The following is a 24,837-nucleotide window of genomic DNA, read 5'->3' as shown; positions in this document are numbered from 1 at the left end:
ACAGGTACAACTCCCAGAGACAGGTACACCTCCCAGAGACAGGTACACCTCCCAGAGACAGGTACACCTCCCAGAGACAGGTACACCTCCCAGAGACAGGTACACCTCCCAGAGACAGGTACACCTCCCAGAGACAGGTACACCTCCCAGACAGGTACAACTCCCAGAGACAGGTACAACTCCCAGAGACAAGTACAACTCCCAGAGACAGGTATAACTCCCATAGACAGGTACAACTCCCAGAGACAGGTACAACTCCCAGAGACAGGTACAACTCCCAGAGACAGGTACACCTCCCAGAGACAGGTACACCTCCCAGAGACAGGTACACCTCCCAGAGACAGGTACACCTCCCAGACAGGTACACCTCCCAGAGACAGGTACACCTCCCAGAAACAGGTACACCTCCCAGACAGGTACACCTCCCAGAGACAGGTACACCTCCCAGAGACAGGTACACCTCCCAGAGACAGGTACACCTCCCAGAGACAAGTACACCTCCCAGAGACAGGTACACCTCCCAGAGACAGGTACACCTCCCAGAGACAGGTACACCTCCCAGAGACAGGTACACCTCCCAGAGACAGGTACACCTCCCAGAGACAGGTACACCTCCCAGAGATAGGTACACCTCCCAGAGATAGGTACACCTCCCAGAGACAGGTACAACTCCCAGAGACAGGTACAACTCCCAGAGACAGGTACACCTCCCAGAGACAGGTACACCTCCCAGAGACAGGTACACCTCCCAGACAGGTACACCTCCCAGAGACAGGTACACCTCCCAGAAACAGGTACACCTCCCAGAGACAGGTACACCTCCCAGACAGGTACACCTCCCAGAGACAGGTACACCTCCCAGAGACAGGTACACCTCCCAGAGACAGGTACACCTCCCAGAGACAGGTACACCTCCCAGACAGGTACACCTCCCAGAGACAGGTACACCTCCCAGAGACAGGTACACCTCCCAGAGACAGGTACACCTCCCAGACAGGTACACCTCCCAGAGACAGGTACACCTCCCAGAAACAGGTACACCTCCCAGAGACAGGTACACCTCCCAGAGACAGGTACACCTCCCAGAGACAGGTACACCTCCCAGAGACAGGTACACCTCCCAGAGACAGGTACACCTCCCAGAGACAGGTACACCTCCCAGAGACAGGTACACCTCCCAGAGACAGGTACACCTCCCAGAGACAGGTACACCTCCCAGAGACAGGTACACCTCCCAGAGACAGGTACACCTCCCAGAGACAGGTACACCTCCCAGAGACAGGTACACCTCCCAGAGACAGGTACACCTCCCAGAGACAGGTACAACTCCCAGAGACAGGTACACCTCCCAGAGACAGGTACAACTCCCAGAGACAGGTACACCTCCCAGAGACAGGTACACCTCCCAGAGACAGGTACACCTCCCAGACAGGTACACCTCCCAGAGACAGGTACACCTCCCAGAGACAGGTACACCTCCCAGAGACAGGTACACCTCCCAGACAGGTACACCTCCCAGAGACAGGTACACCTCCCAGAGACAGGTACACCTCCCAGAGACAGGTACACCTCCCAGAGACAGGTACACCTCCCAGAGACAGGTACAACTCCCAGAGACAGGTACACCTCCCAGAGACAGGTACACCTCCCAGAGACAGGTACACCTCCCAGACAGGTACACCTCCCAGAGACAGGTACACCTCCCAGAGACAGGTACAACTCCCAGACCCAGATAAGTACGTATACTCTCACACAGAAACAAGTACAACTCATAAGTTACTGCTGTTCCTTTTTATTACATAAATAATTCTTGACCGGTAGTGTACCAGTGAACTACAGATTTATACATTGCTAGTGTAGTCGACAGACTTTACACCTAAAACACTGAGTAACTATAACCATTCAGTCACACAAGTTAGGTAGCTTCACCATGGAAGAATTATTATAATGGTATAAAATACCGACAGGTTGTTAGGTAAGACACACATGAACCATACCCCCGGCCGGGATTGAACCCGCGGTCATAGAGTCTCAAAGCTCCAGCAATCGTGTCATTACGATTTCTTGAGTCAAGACACATATGCAACAGTTAGGTATCTTTATTTCGAAACGTTTCGCCTACACAGTAGGCTTCTTCAGTCGAGTACAGAAAAGTTGATAGAAGCAGAAGAGACTTGAAGACGATGTAATCAGTCCATCACCCTTAAAGTTTTGAGGTGGTCAGTCCCTCAGTCTGGAGAAGAGTATTGTTCCATAGTCTGGAATAATATGGAGTTGAAGTGACAGGCCTGACAGGTACAGGTACAGACCTGAAATCAACTTCGACAACCTCTACTAGTGAGAACGGCTGGATTTGAGAGGGACCTGACCTCCCAACATCTACGTTCTACTAGTGACCTACGTCTCACCTCCTGGCGCTATATAATGCTCCATCCTGTCACTTCAACTCCATATTATTCCAGACTATGGAACAACACTCTTCTCCAGACTGAGGGACTGACCACCTCAAAACTTTAAGGGTGATGGACTGATTACATTGTCTTCAAGTCTCTTCTGCTTCTATCAACTTTTCTGTACTCGACTGAAGAAGCCTACTGTGTAGGCGAAACGTTTCGAAATAAAGATACCTAACTGTTGCATATGTGTCTTACCTAACAACAGAATTATTATAGTATTTTGTTGATTCGGGGAAGAAAGGGTAGTTCAAATTCCTTGGAACTAGATCCCTTCAGCAGCATCAAGGTGGAGGGAGGCGTGGAAGGATTGTGCACTACGGCATCACCACCTGGATGGTAGGTACTGACGATAAGTATGATTGGAAGACATTTAGCGCAAAGTAAACCTTTATTGCAGATATTAAGCTCTGTGTGTACCTTTATCAAGCCGTTTCGCGCTGTAGAGCTTTATTAATTCATGATAAAGCTCTACCCAGAATAAAAGCTTGTCTATAATCAAGGTTTTCTCTGTGTTAAGTGTGTCTTCCACACCATCTGACTCACCCTACACACCCACAATTTCTTCACCATTTTCGTGTTTTTTTTTACCGTGTCATCTTAAGTAAACTTGACGGAACGGCTTTTCCGGTGGAACAAAGGTTACCTGCCTCACAAGAACTCGTCTGTGGTGCTTCAGGGTTACAATTATATAAATAATAGCTTGTTGGAACCATGTGCAATTCTAATTATTTGTATTAATACCGACAACAGTTACGTAACGCACACATGTTGGTATTATATATTTCTCATCTAGTTATTACAGTGCCTGCACTCTGAAGGAAGGGGGTGTGGATGTTACAATTCCCAGGGTCATTTGAACTACGATGTCTGCGCACTTCTTACCAGAGGGCCATTGAATGAATGATGGTAAATGAGTTTCCTTTTTTTTTGGGGGGGGGCGGCGTTATCTTACCCTGATGGAAGAGGGTTTAGTAAATTAAAGTTTATTAAATTAGTGTTCTTTCTTGGAAGGGGCATACTTTCCTCTGACACTTCGTACAAGTTGTGTCTAGCCATGTTGAGCCAAGACCTATCGCAACCCAGTGTATACATTGCCAAAACTGAGGTTTTAAGACATTATCAATAATGAAATAATAACTGTTAACAGACGACACTTAATAAAACCACTAACAAATGAAGAAACACTAATCAAACTATTAACTAATGGTACTTTTAAAAGACGACAAACCAACAATGAAACAATTAACAGATAAAGATATTAATAAAGGTGTTAAAAGGTGAGCACACACTACCAGGACACTAGGAGCACAACTAGACACAACATGAATGAGTCTAACAGACACGGGGGTCAACACGCTATAACAGCACAACAAAGACCTACTCGTCATCCCCAGCAGTAAAGAACAAAGCAACACGCCGCCATCTATTATGGCACATACCTCTGAAACGGTTTCCGGCCCAGCATGATCACGGCAGCCCTAATGCCTATTTATTCGACGCACCATGACAGAGTGATTGACGTTAGAGGGGAAGGAAATCTTGCAATAGCATCACAACCAAGCCGACCCGATCCATCTTACAAAACTCTGTTCGGTTTCCTCCTGAAGATTTTAACCTGTAGTATTTCTTATATGTGCCGGTAGAACGTTAAAAAAGTGTTGGCCTGGGGTTCTGAGACTTCTCTAATTATGTTTGTGGCACAAATGCTTTTCAATGGAATTATTAGTGTTCATATTAGAGACTTGCTATGGTCTCTGTTCCAGAGAACATTGCAAATTCCGAGCGCTATGAAGCCATTACAGTAGTTCCGGATATTTCTGTGAGACATGTATGCAGCAAATAATCTCCATGTATTTTAAGGTCAGATATATCACCTTAAGTGACAGGAGTTATTAGCACACCATTATTGACATGCTTTACTCCATTTTCTAAATTAACGGTTCTCTGACAAAATCTTTAGATTATTTAACCGTTTCCATAGTTCTATAAATAAATTACCCGAGTTTTGTATCCTGAGCTGTTTTTTTGGAGTTAATTTTTAACGTATCGAAAGAGTTGAAATTAGTCTTTTTTTCCCTTTCCCGAGGAAGATTCTTGATATTTGATTTGACATCTTCCGCATAAAATACGAAGCTTTTTTTTTTTTTTTTTTTTACTATATCAGTCAGCTATGAGGATGGGAAACGGGAAAGGAGCCAGGGTTGTGTCTGGCGGTTCTGAACTGATTTAGTTTCCTTATACTGAGGTCTGTTATATACTATCAAGCTTCGTGATTTGTATTAGAAATCTAAATATCCATTTCTCTATTTTGACCGTTTTTTTTTTTTTACCTCGTGTATCCAGTGCCTCATTTTATGGAAGTGGTGTACTAGCTACAAGAGTCGAAGTCTTCCTGTTCTACAAACATGTTGACCTGGTTTATGCAGTACATCTCTTCCATGACTTAGTAACGTGTTTTCCTAGCAGCTTCACAAAGACCTCTGATGTCCGACTTGCTTGCCTGCTGCCTTCTTCGTCAAGTGGAGTTATTTTTGCAGATGTTAGCTCCTCTGAACCCTCAACCTAAACTTTTACTCCAAACTACACCAAACCACAGTACTGTGGAAACATGAATTTCTTTATGAACACAACATTCCAGGAACTGAGGCCCGCGCCGAGAGCGTTTTTTCATTACCGATGTCTTTCTTGTATTAAAATTCAGTTATAAAATTCACAGCTAGGCAGAAGTAATAAAAAAATGTCGACAGAGTTCTACTCTCCACTTCTCGACTGGAATATTAAACAAAGCTTTATTTATAATGTTTCTTCGTTTATTTGGTTAGCTTTGTAACCGTCCTCAGTGTATACACAACTTTAAGGTAAGAGCTAACACTGGAAGACTGCTTTGTTTCGATTTTTGCCCATTTCTGTAGTCTATTTAACTGTAGTAGATTTCAGGAGTCCCCACCTCATCAGTCCGGTCCCAGCACAGGCTTCCTGGTTGATGACCTTAATCATGACTGGAAATAAATGGTATAAAATACCAACACAATAGAAAAATAAACACGTAAGCAGTATAATGTGATCCTTTATTGACAACATTTCTCCCACACAATGGGCGAAACGTGGAAGGTACTTGAGGGCCTAGTCCCACACTTGTACACGGCCATTACATACTGAGACAGGAAAAAGTGTAAACTAAATCGAGTGAAAAGGAAATGTGCAATACGAGAACACTGCATCAACATTCGTGAGGCAATACTAACATCTTGCCAGTATATATAACAAACACTGTCAGAACAAATGTAGAAGTTTTTAAGAGATAAGTTGAGAAGTACCTCCGCCAAGTGCCAAATCAACAAGGCTGTGACGGATAAGACTTAAGAAATCGTAATGACACGATTGCAAATAAACCATACCCCCGGCCGGGATTGAACCCGCGGTCATTACGATTTCTTAAGTCATGTTGACGGCAGTGAAGGGACTTGAGCTAGAGTTCGTCACGGCCACGCTAGCTGGAGATTCGTCTGTAAAAACTTGCATTTGTGGTCACAGAGGTGCCTGTGCTAACTTTCCTATGGTGTAGAAATATACCTAGTTGGATGAATCTTATTGTGGCTAGCTGGTCTAGTGGCTAGCGCGACGGGCTGGAGTTTTGAGACTCTATGACCGCGGGTTCAATCCCGGCCGGGGGTATGGTTTTTTCTGTGACGGATATGTGGGCCAGAGGGCCGCCAGCAGCAACAGCCAGGTTGACCTGGCAAGGACCAGGCAAGTTTGGCCCTAGGTCGGACAGCGACCTAGGGCCAAAGGTACATAACAAAGGTACATTCTCAACGCTATGTAAAACCCATCCTGTGTGATGGGAAATGACATGGGGAACACAGCTCTTGTTCCCACTATGTAATTTCCATATTGAATAGGGTAGTAGCATACTCCTATGTATCCATTTTTTGTTTTTCAAATAAAAAATTAAATTTATCAACACAACGCCACCAACCACCATAGAGCACCCACCACCAACTACCATACTACCACCACAACCTCGGCCCCACACTTGGCAACTCGAGACAAGGCGCCTCCTTGTCCTAGACTGAAATTACCAAAGGTTCACATTCTCTTTTTAACTGAACAAACTTTGGTACACCCGTCGTGTACTGCTACCATATTCTATAAGGTAGTAACATAGGGAGAACAGAGGCCAGCTATGTTATCCTGTCATATTCCGTCACACTGGATGAGTTACATACACGAGGTGATGAAATCTGTCAGTCTGCAGCCCATTCTCGCACCACGAGTGAGGCCCCCTTCAAATTTTAGCGTTTCCTGTTTATTCTCGGCCAACTCGTTGCCAGACATACAGTTTTCTATTTTGTTAAATACACATTTTTGGGGTTATGTAACCTAACAAAATAACTTTACTTAAAAATTAAGAAAATCTGCTTTGAAAAAAACTGGAATCGTTGACCACGTACCACGTCAAAAATTTAAAGCAGTAGGATTGGTTGCTGTTTGAGCTGAGACTTCAGCAAGGTAATGAGAATATTGTTATGCATTCCCAATATGGCTTCGGTAATTATGAGAGCTTAAGAGATTTCGTTCCAGCACAACTGAAGTTATTATTACTTGAGAAATGCCATCTCACAAAATGACCTAACCCACACACAAAGGGAGGGTCTCTTTTTTTTTTTTTTTATTCGCCGGTACTTTCCCGGCCCGGGTCTTTTCCAGAGTGGTGACCCGGCCTTGGCTCCCTATCTGGGGAGTGTCTCGAGACCTAAGTCTCCCATGGGAGGAGGTACAAGTACCCCCTCATCTTTGGGACCAAGTGTCCCCAGGCCTAGCCACAGTCCCCGCCCTCACGGGGCTCGCAGGGAGAAGCTAGGCCTCTGGTCTGCCATCTGCCCCGCCTCAAAGAGGCTCTTGGGGATGGCAGTCTTGTGAGCTGAAGGTGGTAGCAAGCTCAGGCTTAGGAGGGTCTCTGTTCTTGCTTAGGTACTCGTCTTAAAAAGTCATTAGTACCGCTTTTTGGGTCAAATGGACATTACGAGTCAGAGATATATAATCTACACTTGGAAAGTCCTAGAAGGAATGGTCCCGAATCTGCACACAGAAATCACTCCCTACGAAAGTAAAAGACTGGGGAGGCGATGCAAAATACCCCCAATGAAAAGTAGGGGCGCCACTGGTACACTAAGAGAAAACACTAAGTGTCCGGGGCCCAAGACTGTTCAACAGTCTCCCACCATGCATAAGGGGAATTACCAACAGGCCCCTGGCTGCCTTCCAGAGGGAGCTGGACAGATACTTCAAGTCGGTGCCGGATCAGCCGAGCTGTGGTTCGTACGTTGGACTACGTGCGGCCAGCAGTAACAGCCTGATTGATCAGGCCCTGATCCACCGGGAGGCCTGATCGTGGACCGGGCCACGGGGGCGTTGATCCCCGGAATACTCTCCAGGTAAACTCCCTAAAATACGGATCAAGTGGAATTTTCAGGGATTGTAGAGAGGGAGATACCCCGTCTCCGGTGAGTCGTTGACTGTTGCTGGTTGAGAGACGAAGACCCGTGAAGTAACCTCACAAGTGCCATTTTGGTCTCCTTTATTTTGCTCGTCGTACTTCCACATTAACGTCCATAAGTCATTAATACAAAATATTACTTATACATAGAGTGATCCACTTGAATACCTTCCCACGCACCCAGTTATGATAATTAACAACAGTAAAAGTAGCGTGCTTATAATTATCGTACATCGACACAAATGCTGACGCACTTGATATATTGACTTAAAAAAGCACGAGCCGGCCACTCATGGTAGCCAGATTCACGCTATCTTCATAAGTAAGTAAGTTTATTCAGGTATACACAAATACAGTTACATAGAATTATCATACATAGCAGCACATGTGTAGAGAACCTGGGATAACCCAAAAAAAGTCAGACAGTGACTTATTTCCACTGGGGTCCTTTATTATTTGGCGAAATTGAATATGATCACTGCTTCTACCAATTCTATATGATAGTTACATAGTGGACACACTACCCTTCAAGAGAAAAGGCGCCTTGATGCCGGTAAAGGGATCGTAATTCAGGGAATCGGAGCTACTCTCTTCTTGGATCAAATCTGATTAACTCCCATTCCCGACACTGACGATTCCTACGGGTTTAGCATTACCACCTTAATAATAAAAAATAATAAAATACCACATAAGCCATTTTAAATGAACAACGGCTAATTTTCAAGCGTCAAAATATCATAAATATACCTATATTATGTCTATATTAACTTCTTAATGGTTCCTGGGAATAATTATGCCTGAGATCCACATCAGACCAGGCCTCGTACATTTGAAAATACGCATGACAGGAACAAGAACATTAAGTAACACACAGGAAACTATAAATATTGATGTATATCTAATATAAATGAAAGTTTCTGATACTTATCTTAGATGTTAATGAGACAAAATGAAAATACCAGGAATCCTGCCAGAGTGCAAAACGTTTTATGGCATTCCCTTTTATTACTCACACATCAAGACAACAGTACCTTCGTGGAAGGACTGCTGTTTAGAAACCTACCAATATCACTTACAAAGCTCAAACATATTAAAACATTGATAAATTAGACACATGTGCAACACTTCGGTATCTTTATTGAGGAAACGTTTCGCCACACAGTGGCTTCATCAGTCCATACAAAGGAGAATCCTGAAGAACAGAGGAAAATGAGGTAATCAGTCCCTCAATCTTGAGTCGATGTGGTCAGTCCATCAATCTTGAACAGACTGACCACATCGACTCAAGGTTGAGGGACTGATCACCTCATTCTCCTGTTTTTTTTTTTTTTTTTTTACACAAGGTTTGACAAGGTTAAGGATCCCTAGCTTTATTGACAAGCACGATTCTCCTTTGTATGGACTGATGAAGCCACTGTGTGGCCAAACGTTTCCTCAATAAAGATACCCAAGAGTTGCACATGTGTCTAATTTATCAACTTGTCGGTTCTCTGAACCATTCGTCTACCATATTAAAACATGAAATTCAGATAAGAAAGAGTAAATTCCGTGTTTAAAAGAAATAAAATTTTCTTTTGTCTTTTTAGCAACTTATACAGAAAGGATTAAATAGCCCATGTTCCTGGCATTTTAATCGCCTGCTACACGAATTGCTTACGGAGGAAAAATTCTAACTTGCTTCCCCACGGAATTTGAGAGGAAACGTTACATTACTTGAACTATTATATAATTTACAAAAAACTCCGATACTAGAAGTGATTAATGTTGCAACATTTACATGCTAATAGCTGCAATATCTACTTGTAAGTAGTCGCAACATTTACATGTTATCCAACATGCTTATGAGACAAAGAAATGACCAGTAATCTTGCCAGTTTAAAACTATCAGATGTCATATTCGTATAAAAGAAAGGTATTTAGGGCTTGACTTAAGTTAGGGGTTAAGAGTAGGGGTAAAATTTATGAAGGAATTCAGGGAGGCCGGTAAGCAAGACGAAAGTCCTGGAGATGGGAAGTACGATGCCTGCACTTCGAAGGGGTCCTCGAGGATGTTGTTATTCAGAGGGCCATCTGAATTGTGATATCTACACACTTTCTGCAAGATTGATATTTGCTGAATAGTGGTGAATATCTGACTTTCGTTTGGCTCACCCTACCCTGGTGAGATGGCCAATATGGAAAAACAAAATCAGATAATTCACCGGTCAAAACTCCTTGCTCAACAGCTGCGACATTTCCCACAAGGCTACCTTCCAATACCTCTCAAACACACATGGGCTAACACTGACCCAAGCCATTCCCATAGCGACAACCTGATTACCTATTCAAATTGATCTAGGCGATTACTGGGAAGCTCGGTCCAAACGAGCTGGCTCTGTATTCAGGTGAAGGGGATGAGGAAAGGGAGGGAGCTGCCATATATAGAAAGCGTTTGTCATGTAAGACTAATGGTGAGCAGATGAGGGTGTTAGGCTAAGAGCGCGATGTGTATGTATATGTGTATGTGTGTGTGTGTGTATATATATATATATATATATATATATATATATATATATATATATATATATATATATATATATATATATATATATATATATATATATATATATATATATATGCATGCATATATGCATATGCAAAACAACCACTGTGAAAGAGTAGTGAAATTCCAAGCGCTCTCGTGACTACTCACATTGTCATAGTTCCTTGACAATGTGAGTAGTCACGAAAGCGATTGGAATTTCACTACTCTTTCGCAGTGGTTGTTTTGCATATTTTAAGATCACCTGTTTACTGTGATCTTATTGCATATATATATATATATATATATACATATAAATATATATATATATATATATATATATATATATATATATATACATATACATATATATATATATATATACATATACATATATATATATATATATACATATATATATATATATATATATATATATATATATATATATATATATATATATATATAACATGTACATACCGAATACGTAAAACTTGCTATTTTGGCTTAAATAGTAACGCTCTTCTTGCCGAATATAGCAAGTGAAAATTGGTGTATGCAATAATTTCGCAAAAAAAAAAAATATATATATATATATATATATATATATATATATATATATATATATATATATATATATATATATATATATATATATATATATATATATATATATATATATTGAACCTAACGAATAAAAATGTATAGGATAAATCAATTTAAAAAAAAAATTCTATACAAGTACATAATATACATCAGTACAGTGATACTACCCAAAAGACAATCTAGTTGGAGCGCAATTCTGGCAATCTCGGGAAGTAATCCCAGTCTCCTTTCCCAGTACACCTTCCAACACTTATCTTATAAATCACACCTTATTTCTTAACCTCTAACTAGCCCTTCCATTGTCTTCATCCCCACAATTCATTCCCTTTCTCTATCCTTAACCTATCTCTTGCTATTTATATAAAATTACGTTGAATATACATTCATGATTTACACGTACGTCTCCTTAGAATGAAATGACTCCTGGTTATAGCACTATACGCATTTAGGCTACTCAAAACAAAGGAAATTTACGAATACAATTTTTCAAAGCACATTAAACTACTAATTCCTCACATCTACTCAAACCTACTTGATACAAAACTATTACAACAAATTTTAAAGCTTATACAAACACACATCAACCAAAAAGCTTAAGCCCGATTGTGACTAATATGACATATTACTGAATAATGTTAGTCAGATATATACTTATATAATGACTGGTGATTAACTACATGAAGTATGAGCAGTCCACACAGCCTAGGCTTCATCAAATATGATTATTATTCTCAGGTGAGTCTATACAATGACGGCGGGAGACAGCAGAGGCAAACTCGTTCTTTAACTAGCTAGAGGTCCAGGGATTCTCAACTTTTCCCTCCATCATTAACCCCCTCGGCTTGACGTATTTCTCCATTTACCCCCTTACTTCCATACAAAAAAAAATTATCGCCATCATAAAGGGACAGAAAAAAAAGGTCATAAAAAATAAATTATTCTGATTTTGCACAAAAATAGCAACATACATTCGTATCACCAAAACTAAAAAAAAAACATTCATTTCTAGAGAAATAATTATACAGTCCATTTTTATCACAAAAAATAAAGCCAAACAAACCAGAAACATATCAGTGGGAACATTGCTGATTCACTGAGTCAATCAGTTTGTTTATGCGAGGAGCTGCTGATGACAATGTTACTCTCATATCGTCATCGGCTTTCAATCGGTTCCTGGCCTTGGTCTTCACTGTTACTAAACTTGAGAACCCTGATTTTACAAAATGAAATTTAATTGAATTATTATTCAATTACCACGTACCTCAAATATTTACCCCTTGCCATGTAATTTTTTACCCCCTAGGGGTAAATTTACCCCTGCTTGACAATCACTGAACTAGACGTTAGTAACAAGTTGTTGGCTTTGTCGCATATCAAGTGAGAGTAAAATCGTATAAAGTTAGTGGAATTTCATATTGCAATGTGGCTTGTGAGGTTCCCTGACTTTTCTGTGCACCTTGGTACTAACTGACAACTGTTTCTGGCCTGGGTGATAAGTGGTAGCTGGTCTCGATTTCTTCCGGGTTGTTCTGTCCTCTTTGACAAGTGGCTGGCGGATTCTTGATTTTTCAGCTCAAATTCTCACTCCCCCTATTGCAAGCTCTTGATGAAAGTTGAAAGGCACTGAGCTTCGTTTCTATCACCCCCCTTGACTTGTGTATTTATTGTCCCTTGGTATTATAATACTCCTTGCGCTCACTCGTTCACACTTGCTCACTCTTACTCTTTATCTCTCTCTCTCTCTCTCTCGCACACAAACGAAGTTTGATTTTTGACAGGGGGTCCGAGAAAATATTCTGAGAAACAATGGGGTGCGGCCTCCAAAAAAGTCACTGACTTATCACAAGAACATAAAGGCTACTGCTTACCTACAAGGTAAAAAAAAAAAAACTATAGTTAGCTACAATAAAAACCAAAGACTGGTACTTACCTATGGGGGCATTATCGAGAAGTCTGAGGTCGTGGGCAGCCTGGTATCCGACACGGTAGTTGGTTCTAGCACCAGCGTCCCACTGCACGACGACGGTGCGGTCCGGGGTGGTGGAGGAGCCAGGCCTGCCCACCTCCACCACAGTGCCGGCGTGGCCAGCACCACCATCCTGCTCCCCCCACTTCCAGTCCGGCCCGCGCACCACACGCACACCAACCTCCACCACACCCATCCTCGTTACCACTCCCCTCTAACACCAGCACTCCTGCAACCACAAACCCAACCACAGTCAATTAAATACAAACTCGCTATGGTTTAACAATATCAATATATTAAAAAGTCACAGTAGCACAAAAGTCTTTTATGAGCATCAGATACATATTCAAAAAGTGGTTTATTAATTTACGCATTTTAAGCGAAAATTTTACCGAACAAATATTTCATAATAAATTTAAAGCCTTGATAGTGAACATTTTTGGGGTAATTTAAAAAAATATATATGAATAGCATTTCTAGTATATTTAAAAAAAAAATTATCAATCATTGATCAAAGTAGAAGGCTAAAGAAATATCGTGTCAGAAACTTATAAGTTCACCATGTAATCATACTACGTTATATGATCCATTCGGTGGATAAAAACGCAAATGTAGTATAATGTGATCCTTTACTAACAAAGTTTCATTCACACAGCAGACTTTATGAAGTAAGAAACATCTGTGTGTATCCATCGTGTTGGTATTTATACCATTTTTCCATTATCCATACCGGTTTAGAGCCTCACAAGCTACTAGTAAATAAATCTATCCCTAGTATCTAAAAACTAAGAATTTCCTCGGTCATTTCATTCACTTCCCAAGGTTATGGTTCGTATTAAGTCCTGCACCAAATGTGCAGCCCTGATGTGCTTGTTAAATTAATTGCTTTATTATTATTATTATTGTGTGTGTGTGTGTACTCACCTAATTGTGGTTACAGGGGTCGAGACTCAGCTCCTGGCCCCGCCTCTTCACTGACCGCTACTGGGTCCTCCCTCTCCCTGCTCAATGAGCTTTATCATATCTTGTCTTAAAACTATGTATGGATCCTGCCTCCACTACACCGCTTGCCTGACTGTTCCACTTCCTAACAACTCTCTGACCGAAGAAATACTTCCTAACATCCCTTTGATTCATCTGAGTCGTAAGCTTCCAATTGTGACCCCTTGTTTCTGTGTCCCATCTCTGGAACATCCCATCTCTGTCCACCTTGTCTATTCCACGCAAAATTTTGTATGTCGTTATCATGTCTCCCCTGACTCTCCTGTCCTCCAGTGTCGTCAGACCGATTTCCTTTAACCTTTATTCTTAGGACATTCCCCTTAGCTCTGGAATTAGCTTTCTTGCAAACCTTTGCACTTTCTCTAATTTCTTGACGTGTTTGACTAGGTGTGGGTTCCAAACTGGTGCTGCGTACTCCAGTATGGGCCTGACGTACACAGTGTATAAAGTCTTGAACGTTGTGTGTGTGTGTGTGTGTGTGTGTGTGTGTGTGTGTGTGTGTGTGTGTGTGTGTGTGTGTGTGTGTGTGTGTGTGTGTGTGTGTGTGTGTGTGTGTGAGTACTCACCTATTTGTACTCACCTATTTGTGGTTGCAGGGGTCGATTCACAGCTCCTGGCCTCGCCTCTTCGCTGATTGCTACTAGGTCCTCTCTCTCCCTGCCCCATGAGCTCTTATCATACCTCGCCTTAAAACTATGTATGGTTCCCGCCTCCACTATGTCACTTTCTAGGCTATTCCACGGCCTGACTACTCTATGACTGAAGAAATACTTCCTAACATCCCTTTGATTCATCTGAGTCTTCAACTTCCAATTGTGACCTCTTGTGTCTGTGTCCCTTCTCTGGAACATCCCGTCTTTGTCCACCTTGTCTATTCCGCGCAGTATTTTATATGTCGTTATCATGTCTTCCCTGACCCTCCTGTCCTCCAGTGTCGTCAGGCCGATTTCCCTCAACCTTTCTTCGTAGGACAATCCCCATAGCTCTGGGACTAGTCTTGTTGCAAACCTTTGCACTTTCTCTAATTTCTTGACATGCTTCACTAGGTGTGGATTCCAAACTGGTGCTGCATACTCCAGTATGGGCCTGACGTAAATGGTATACAGAGTCTTAAACGAATCCTTACTGAGGTATCGGAACGCTATCCGTAGGTTTGCCAGGCGCCCGTATGCTGCAGCAGTTATCTGATTGATGTGCGCCTCAGGAGATATGCTCGGTGTTATACTCACCCCCAGATCTTTTTTCCTTGAGTGAGGTTTGCAGTCTTTGGCCATCTAAACTATATTGTGTCTGCGGTCTTCTTTGCCCTTCCCCAATCTTCATGACTTTGCATTTGGCAGGGTTAAATTCAAGGAGCCAGTTGCTGGACCAGGCTTGTAGCCTGTCCAGGTCTCTTTGTAGTACTGCCTGATCCTCATCCCATTTGATTCTTCTCATTAACTTCGCATCATCTGCAAACAAGGACACTTCTGAGTCTATCCCTTCCGTTATGTCGTTCACATATACCAAGAACAGCACAGGTCCTAGGACTGATCCCTGTGGAACCCCGCTTGTCACAGGCGCCCACTCTGACACCTCGTCGCGTACCATGACTCGTTGTTGCCTCCCTGTCAGGTATTCTCTGATCCATTGCAGTGCCTTTCTTGTTATGTGTGCCTGATCCTCTAGCTTTTGAAGTAACCTCTTGTGAGGAACTGTGTCGAAGGCCTTCTTGCAGTCCAAAAATATGCAGTCGATCCACCCCTCTCTCTCTTCTCTTACTTCTGTCACCTTGTCATAAAACTCTAGTAGGTTTGTGACACAGGATTTTCCTTCCCTGAAACAGTGCTGGTTGTCAATTATACACTTGTTTCTTTCCAGGTGCCCCACCACTCTCCTCCTGATGATCTTCTCCATGACCTTGCATACTATACACGTTAGTGATATAGGTCTGTAGTTTAGTGCCTCATGTCTGTCTCCCTTTTTAAAAATTGGGACTACATTTGCCATTTTCCATACCTCAGGGAGTTGCCCAGTTTCAAATGATGTGTTGAAGATCTTTGTTAATGGCTCACACAATATCTCTGCTCCCTCTTTAGGGACCCATGGAGAGATGTTGTCTGGTCCCACCGCCTTTGAGGTGTCAAGTTCGCATAGCAACTTCTTCACCTCCTCCTTGGTTATATGTACCTCATCCAGCACTTGCTGGTGTGCCCCCCTGTTCTGATTTCCTGGAGTCCTACTGGTTTCCACTCTAAATACCTCTTTAAATCTTGTGCTGAGCTCCTGACATACCTCTTGGTCGTTTCTTGTGAATTCCCCATCACCCTTCCTCAGTCTGATTACCTGGTCCTTGACTGTTGTTTTCCTCCTGATGTGGCTGTACAACAGCATCGGGTCAGTCTTTACTTTTGATGCTATGTCATTTTCATATTGTCTCTGAGCCTCCCTTCTTATCTGTGCATATTCGTTTCTGGCTCTTCGGGTGATTTCTTTATTTTCCTGAGTTCTCTGTCTTCTGTACCTTTTCCATTCTCTAGTACACCTAGTTTTTGCCTCCCTACACCTTTGGGTGAACCCAGGACTCGTTCTGTTCTTCCCATTATTTCTGTTTCCCTTGGGAACAAACCTCTCCTCTGCCTCCTTGCATTTTGTTGCTACATAGTCCATCATTTCTTGTTTTGGTTTTCCTGTAAGTTCCCTCTCCCACTGAATGTCTTGAAGGAAGTTCCTCATGCCTGAGTAGTTCCCCCTTTTGTAGTTTGGTTTTTCCCAGCCTATTCCTGCTACTCTCTCCACTTGGAGCTCAACTATGTAGTCGAAGCACAGAACCACATGATCACTAGCTCCCAGGGGCCTTTCATACATGATACCCTCGATGTCCGAACTACTCAAGGTGAATACAAGGTCCAGCCTTGCTGGTTCATCCTCTCCTCTCTCTCTGGTAGTGTCTCTAACATGTTGATGCATGAGGTTTTCCAGTACCATATCCATCATCTTGGCTCTCCATGTTTCGGGACCCCCATGGGGCTCCAGGTTTTCCCAGTCAATCTCCTTGTGATTGAAATCACCCATAACTAGTAACTTTGCTCCCCCCATGAGTGCTCTCCTGGCCACCTCGGCTAGTGTGTCGATCATTGCTCTGTTGCTCTCAACGTATTCTTCTCTTGGCCTCCTGCAGTTCTGTGGTGGGTTGTACATTACTGCAATTATCACCTTATGTCCCTCAGACTGGATTGTTCCTACTAAGTAGTCCCTTTCGCCCGTGCCATCCATTCCTTCCATTTCCTCAAAACCCCACTGGTTTTTAATGAGCAGTGCAACTCCTCCTCCCCCTCTCCTCCCTCTGTCTTTCCTGAGGATTTGGTATCCGGATGGAAAGATTGAATCTATTATTCTGGCGAGTTTTGTTTCTGTGAGTGCTATTATGTCTGGGGATGTCTCTTTGATTCTTTCGTGCCACTCCTCATACTTGTTTGTTATTCCATCTGCATTTGTATACCACACCTTCAACTTCTTTTCTAAGACTGTGGTCTGGGAGGTATATTGGGGTTGGGGAAGTGGGAGACCTGGTAAGGAACTATGGGTTGTTGCTGTGGGGGTGGAGTTTGTAATGTAGTGGGTGGGGGCATTGGATGTGGCATGGGTGTTTTGATTTAGAGTGTTTGGTTGCACTAGGGTTGACCTCGTTGGGAGGCTTCTATAGGAAGTTGTGAGGGAGGCTGTATTTGATCTTCCTGGGTCTGGGATCTCCTGTCTGTCTTCTCCATCCCCTCTCTTTCCTCCTTTCGCCTAACTGAACTCACCTAATTGTAGTTTCAGTGGTCGAGACTCAGTTCCTGGCTCTGCCTCTTCACTGAACGCTACTAGGTCCTCTCTCTCCCTGCTCCATGACCTTATCCTACCTCGTCTTAAAGCTATGTATGGTTCCTGCTTCCACTACATCGCTTGCCAGACTGTTCCACTTCCTGACCACTCTATCACTGAAGAAATGCTTCCTAAACCCTGTGGCTCATCTGAGTCTTCAACTTCCAAGAGTGACCCCTTGTTTATGTGTCCCCTCTCTGGAACTTGTCTCTGTCCACCTTGTCTATTCCACGCAGTATTTTGTATGTCGTTATCATGTCTCCCTTATCCCTCCTATCCTCAAGTGTCGTCAGGCCTATTTCCCTCGACCTTTCTTCATAGGACAGTCCCCTTAGCTCTGGAACCAACCTTGTCGCAAACCTTTGCACTTTCTCTAATTTCTTAACGTGCTTGACCCGGTGCGGGTTCCAAATTGGTGCTGCATACTCCAGTATGTGCCTGACATACACGGTGTACAGTGTCCTAAAAGATTCCTTACTCAGGTATCGGAATGCTAATCTCAGGTTTGCCAGGCGCCCATATGCTGCAGCAGTTATCTGGTTGATGTGTGCTTCCGGAGAAGTGTTCGGTGTTATACTCACGCCAAGATCTTTCTCTTTGAGCAAGGTTTGCAGTCGTTGGCCACCTAGCCTATACTCTGTCTGCGGTCTTCTTTGCCATTCTCCAATCTTCATGACTTTGCAATTGGTAGGGTTGAATTCAAGAAGCCAGTTGCTGGACCACGTGTCCAGCCTGTCCAGGTCTCTTTGAAGGCCTGCCTGATCCTCATTTGATTTAATTCTCCTCATTAACTCCACATCATCTGCGAACAGGGACACCTCTGAGTCTATCCCTTCCATCTTGTCATTCACATGTACCAAAAATAGCACTGGTCCTAGGACCGACCCCTGTGGGACCCCGCTCGTCACAGGTGCCCACTGTGATACCTCATCACGCATCATGACTCGTTGTTGCCTCCCTGTCAGTTATTCTCTGATCCATTGAAGTGCCCTTCCCGTTACATGCGCCTGATCCTCTAGTTTCTGCACTAATCTCTTGTGAGGAACTGTGTCGAAGGCCATTTTGCAGTCCAAGAAGATGCAATCAACCCACCCTTTTCTCTTGTCTTTTACTTCTGTTACTTTATCATAAAACTCCAGAAGATTTGTGACACAGGATTTGCCTTCCATGAAACCGTGCAGGTTGTCATTTATACTTTTGTTCGGTTCCAGGTGCTCCACCACTCTCCTCCTCATAATCTTCTCCATGGCTTTGCATACTGTACACGTCAGTGACAATGGTCTGTAGTTTAGCGCCTCTTTTCTGTCTCGTTTTTTTAAAAATGGAAAAGAGACAGAAAAGAGGTGCCAAACTACAGACCAATGTCACTGACATGTATAGTATGCAAAGTCATGGAGAAGATTATCAAGAGGAGAGTGGTGGAGCACCTGGAACGGAACAAAAGTATAAATGACAACCAGCACAGTTTCATGGAAAGCAAATCCTGTGTCATAAACTTTCTGGAGTTTTGTGTGTGTGTGTACTCACCTAATTGTAGTTGCAAGGGTCGATACTCAGCTCCTGGCCCTGCCAGGAGCTGTGTACTCACCTAGCTGAGGTTGCAGGGGTCGAGTCCAAGCTCCTGGCCCCGCCTCTTCGCTGGTCGCCACTAGGTCACTCCCTGAATCATGAGCTTTATCATACCTCTGCTTAAAGCTATGTATGGATCCTGCCTCCACTACATCTCTTCCCAAACTATTCCACTTCCTGACTACTCTGTGGCTGAAGAAATACTTCCTAACATCCCTGTGATTCATCTGTGTCTTCAGCTTCCAACTGTGTCCCTTTGTTGCTGTGTCCAGTCTCTGGAACATCCTGTCTTTGTCCACCTTGTCAATTCCTCTCAGTATTTTGTAAGTCGTTATCATGTCTCCCCTATCTCTCCTGTCCTCCAGTGTCGTCAGGTTGATTTCCCTTAACCTCTCCTCGTAGGACATACCTCTTAGCTCTGGGACTAGTCTTGTGGCAAACCTTTGCACTTTCTCTAGTTTCTTTACATGCTTGGCTAGGTGTGGGTTCCAAACTGGTGCCGCATACTCCAATATGGGCCTAACGTACACGGTGTACGTTGGATGGTAACATATATTGTCAGACTGTGATGATGGGAAATGGAGCCCAGCCTCTGTCTGTCTTAGCCTGGATGTCTACGCCGACTGAGAGGGAGGCAGAGGTACGACCGTACACATGCGCATCCCGTGACGTCACACAACTCACAGGCCTAAAAGGGATCTCCTATCTAAAGCACATGGATGATACTAATATGCTATACAACCACTGTTATTACTGTTCTTGCTGCTGAACAGCGGTTTAGTGCCGATGAAGGTAGCGTAGGTAGCAATGATACGGCCGTGGACTAGTTTGGCTTTAATTGAGTAGGAGTGAGTATACAACGGGCAGTGTGAGGGAGTGACCGCAAGCCAGTCCGTGGAGGGGGAGCACTTGTGTCTGTCAAGTCGGTCGGCCTAGGAGTCACAAGCTTCAGTGAGCAGCCTGCACAAAGATGATGTCACTTTGACTGCTAGCTCGCTCATTTTTACTACCTGCTACCAAACAAACCCCGTTATATTGGTACCAGCGGTGGTTGCAGCAGTGTGTTTGCCCGTGAGAGAGGAAGGAGAGGTATGAAGTCATCTTCACTTCATCATCCCATACAAGAAGCATCCGTCTCTCAACAAGTTATCCTGATGTTGTGTCTGCACGTTTGAGCATCCAGACACAGGTACAAGCAGGATCCAGGCTGAAATTTGCCGAAATTCTCCGAGAATTGTAAGTAGCGTCACAGTGACCCCACGCTACAGTGACCACGCTGTTTCTCAAGTCACGTGTTCAGCGTCACTTGTATGTTGCTGTTGTTGTTGTTCAGCTCAGCACAGCTGTTTCAGCAAGCCAGAGGTGAGTTTTGTGGTGATTTCTGCGTCCAGTGTGAGCTTCTCCACGTGTTTGTGGGTGGAGGAGGAGGAGGAATGGCCAGATGCTCCCCTCGCCATACACTCACCCACGCTCCTCGCCACCACACTACCATACACTCACCACTGCCCACTCCCTCTGCTGTGTTTTCTGCTGTTTTCCATGTGAATTCATTGCCAGAGCTGTGTATCCAAGTGCCCGAGGCCACTCGAAGCTACGTGGATCAGCATGCCACGTAGATCACGACACCACGTGGATCACGACGCCACGTTGGGTGTGGACGATGTCACGTGGATCTACCAGCCACGTGAGTTACCAGATGTCCCAGGCCACATGCTGTGGTCTGCTGCCCGCATCACATTGACATCACCCACGATGCTGCCCGACTTCATGACGTCACCTCGAGATGTCTGCTGATGTCACCTCGAGATGTCTGCTGACGTCACCTCGAGATGTCTGCTGACGTCACCTCGAGATGTCTGCTGACGTCACCTCACGATGTCTGCCTGACGTCACCTCGAGATGTCTGTGACGTCACAGTGCTGCTGACGTCACCTCGCGACATCACATGATGTCACATCGAGTGTTTCTAGTAATTATTTTAATATTGTCGAGAAGATTGAGAAAATATATGTCGAGTGTTAATTAATTCCTCTCAGTCAGTGTTCTCACATGTTGTACAGCGGTGTGTTTTTAAAGTTTCCGTGTGTCCAGTGAGGTCTGAGCCAGACCTGAGTAGCACCACTGTGCTAAGTCACCCGTGTGACCAGTACGTTTGACAGCTGATGTCAAGACAGCTCCGAGTGACCGAGCCCTCTTGTACAGAAAGCTTTTATGCTCGCCGCTCGTGTTGTTCTGCAGAATCGTACCTGTTACGATTCCCATCGAGATTTGTTTCACTTCACCTCCAGACCATCAGAGTGCAGTTATATGTAGAGAAACAAGTCTGGGGACGCTTAGACTAACCTCTGCTATAACTCCAACTGTCGAGAGAATGACACACTGTGTCAGCCTCGTGTCACAAGCTTCAGTGAGCAGCCTGCACATAGAAGATGTCACTTTGACTGCTAGCTCTCTCACTGCAGTCTGGTGTATGATGTTACGACTCCCAGATGTTTCGCCCAGTGAACACGAAAAAAAAAATTCTGAAAAACTAATTAGTTAATAACAAACAGTTGACAATTTACTTCATCTCAGACATCTAGTTATACAGACTATGTACATTTAAACCCAATTCTGCGAGGGTGAGATCTACATATGCAGAATGGTTATCATCTCTGGGAGGATCGAATTCCTCTGCAATGGCTAACACATGCCTTGACTGAGGGAGATCTGAACGAGTATCTACAAAAGATACTTGTGGGTTTCTCGAGTACGCAAGGAGTAACAACATTCAGGTTGGTTATCTGACTGAGTATTTGAGGTAGAGGGTACAGAGTCAAAGAGGATTTTCAGCATCTGTGACATTAGTCTGGGTAGCAATATCAACATCGCATACTAATTTCATATGATCTAAATGCGATTCTTTGTACTTGCCAGTACTAATTTCTCTAACCTTATACTTATTACCAGAGATATGTTCTACAACTCGATAAGGTCCGACAAACTTTTGATCGAGCTTAGGCATTTCGGATGTTTTGTTGAAATTTGTCAGCATTACTCTTGAACCTACTTTGACTTTTGATGGCTTAGCACGGCTATTAGTTACTCTAGTAAATTCTGCTGTTGATTTATGAAATGTTTCATGGATTCTTCTAAAAACACTTTGAGCCATGCTGGTACGAGTTGTTACAAAATCATCAGGGTTGTAATTAGGTTTCGGAGTGGAATATAACAACTCATAGGATAAACACTTGTCTACACCATACAATGCATAATGTGGAGTATCACCTATGGAAGCATTGTAAGCAGAATTTATGGCACATTGGACATCTGGTATGACTTCATCCCAAGTTTCACTATTGGGGTTGATAGTGGCTCTCAGGACATCAAGTACTTTCTTATTAGTTCGTTCGGCTAACCCATTGCTGGCAGGATGATGAGGAACTATGGTGAATTTAGAGATCTTGTATAAAGTACACAAATTTTCAAGGATCTCATTACAGAATTCACCTCCATTATCTGTTACTAAGGACTTAGGGGTGGTATGCCTGCAGATAATGCGTTCTTTAAACGCTTTAGCTACTGTCTCTGCAGTCTTATCTGCAATAGGAACTAACTCACAATATCTGGTGAAATGGTCTACCATAACACACAGATGTTTGTTGCCTTGGAGGGAACATTTAAAATTGGTTAACAAGTCAAGGGCAACTCTTTCCCACGGTTCGCTAGTGGTTGGGTACACTTGGATTGGATTAGGACCATTGACATTTCCTTTATGTTGCATACAGACACTACATTTCTTAACATACTCGGAAATGTCAGTTGCCATACGTGGCCAAAAGTATTTCATTCTGGCTTGTTTCACAGAACGATCCATACCAGGGTGTGCAACACCTGGTGCATCATGAACTAGCTGTAGAGCTACGTTCACTAGTGACTGTGGAACTACTAACTGGTACACTCTTCTGCTTGGTGTACCCAACTCGGCTGTTCGATACAGTAATTCTTGGCTCATTACAAAGTCACTAATGGGTGCTGGTGGCTTCACAGTAAGAATAAGATCTTCCTGGAGCAGGAATCGAATCACACCAGACCACATGGGATCTGTTCTTTGGGCATTTTTGACATCCTCGACGGTAAATGGAGGATCTGCAGTAACTACACTAACGTGTCGCGATAAAGCATCTGCGACTACATTTGACTTGCCAGGTAAATGTTCAAAGGTGGGATTGAACTCTTGGATAGTCAAGGTCCATCTGGCTAACCTTCCAGTAGGTTGTTTGTTCTGGAATAAAGGTATCAGTGGTGCATGGTCTGTCAAGACATGAACAGGGTACTGGTAAATAATGTCTCAGAAGTGCTTTAAAGACCATACTATTGCTAAAGCTTCTTGCTCAGTTACTGTATAATTACGTTCAGCCTTCATAAGGACTCGGCTAGCAAATGCAACTGTGTTGTACTTGCCATCAATCTTCTGAGCTAGTACAGCACCTATGCCAATTGAACTAGCATCAGTTGTTAGATAGAAAGGCTTAGAAAAATCTGGGAATTTCAAAATAGGAGCAGATGTTAACTTTTCTTTTAGAGTTTGGAATGCTTTTTCTTGACGGAAGGTCCAAACGAAAGGAGCATCTTTCTTAAGCAATTCAGTTAGCGGAGCTGCTATTGAAGAAAAATTTGCAATGAAAAATCTGTAGAAACCTGCTAGACCCACAAAAAATCTTACAGCATCAGCAGTTTTGGGAGTTGGAAAATTTAGTACTGCAGTTACTTTACTTTGATCAGTCGTAACCCCTCTACGGTGACTACGTGACCCAGAAACTTAATTTCTGATCTGAAAAATTGACATTTGGACAGTTTGATCTTTAAATTGGCTTCTTCAAGCTTGCCAAGTACTATATCAAGTCTTTTCAGATGTGTATCCACATCTTCGGACATGACGATTACATCGTCTAAGTACACCATAAGTGCTTCACCTATAAGACCTCTAAAGATATTGGTCATGAGTCTAGAGAACGTGATAGGAGACGATCGTAATCCAAAAGCCATTCGTAGGAAGTGATAATGACCTGTGGGAGTGGAGAATGCAGTTAACTTTTGGCTGTCCTCGTGAAGAGGGACTTGCCAAAACACTTGTAACAAGTCCAGGGTCGAGAAGACTTTGTTATCTCCGATATTGCGTAAAAGGTCACCTAGTACAGAAAGTTTACCTGGAGTTTACGTGGAGAGAGTTCCGGGGGTCAACGCCCCCACGGCCCAGTCTGTGACCAGGCTGTTACTGCTGGCTGCACGCAAACCAACGTACGAGCCACAGCCCGGCTGATCAGGAACCGACTTTAGGTGCTTGTCCAGTGCCAGCTTGAAGACTGCCAGGGGTCTGTTGGTAATCCCC

At 43.5% G+C, this 24,837-nt stretch overlaps 1 protein-coding gene across 6 annotated transcripts in view; it reads right to left on the bottom strand.

Moving 5' to 3' along the window:
* Nucleotides 1-24,837, bottom strand: part of mib2 (mind bomb 2) — a 239,197-nt gene that overhangs the window by 151,808 nt on the left and 62,552 nt on the right. For 4 of the 6 annotated variants that reach the window (XM_070090837.1, XM_070090836.1, XM_070090839.1 and 1 more), the window contains one exon: nucleotides 13,014-13,278. The exons of 1 other annotated variant lie outside the window; for it this stretch is intronic. In XM_070090837.1, coding sequence (XP_069946938.1) covers nucleotides 13,014-13,245 — 232 coding nt within the window. In that variant the 5' untranslated portion in view covers nucleotides 13,246-13,278. Of the gene's footprint in view, nucleotides 1-13,013; nucleotides 13,279-24,837 lie in introns of those variants that run through there. One more of the 6 variants, XM_070090840.1, reaches the window with a different exon arrangement.

This window comes from Cherax quadricarinatus, chromosome 33 (assembly GCF_038502225.1).
Source record: "Cherax quadricarinatus isolate ZL_2023a chromosome 33, ASM3850222v1, whole genome shotgun sequence".
Taxonomy (NCBI): Eukaryota; Metazoa; Arthropoda; class Malacostraca; order Decapoda; family Parastacidae; genus Cherax; species Cherax quadricarinatus.
Note: the sequence above shows the minus strand (reverse complement) of the source record. Positions and strands in the feature narration are given on the sequence as shown.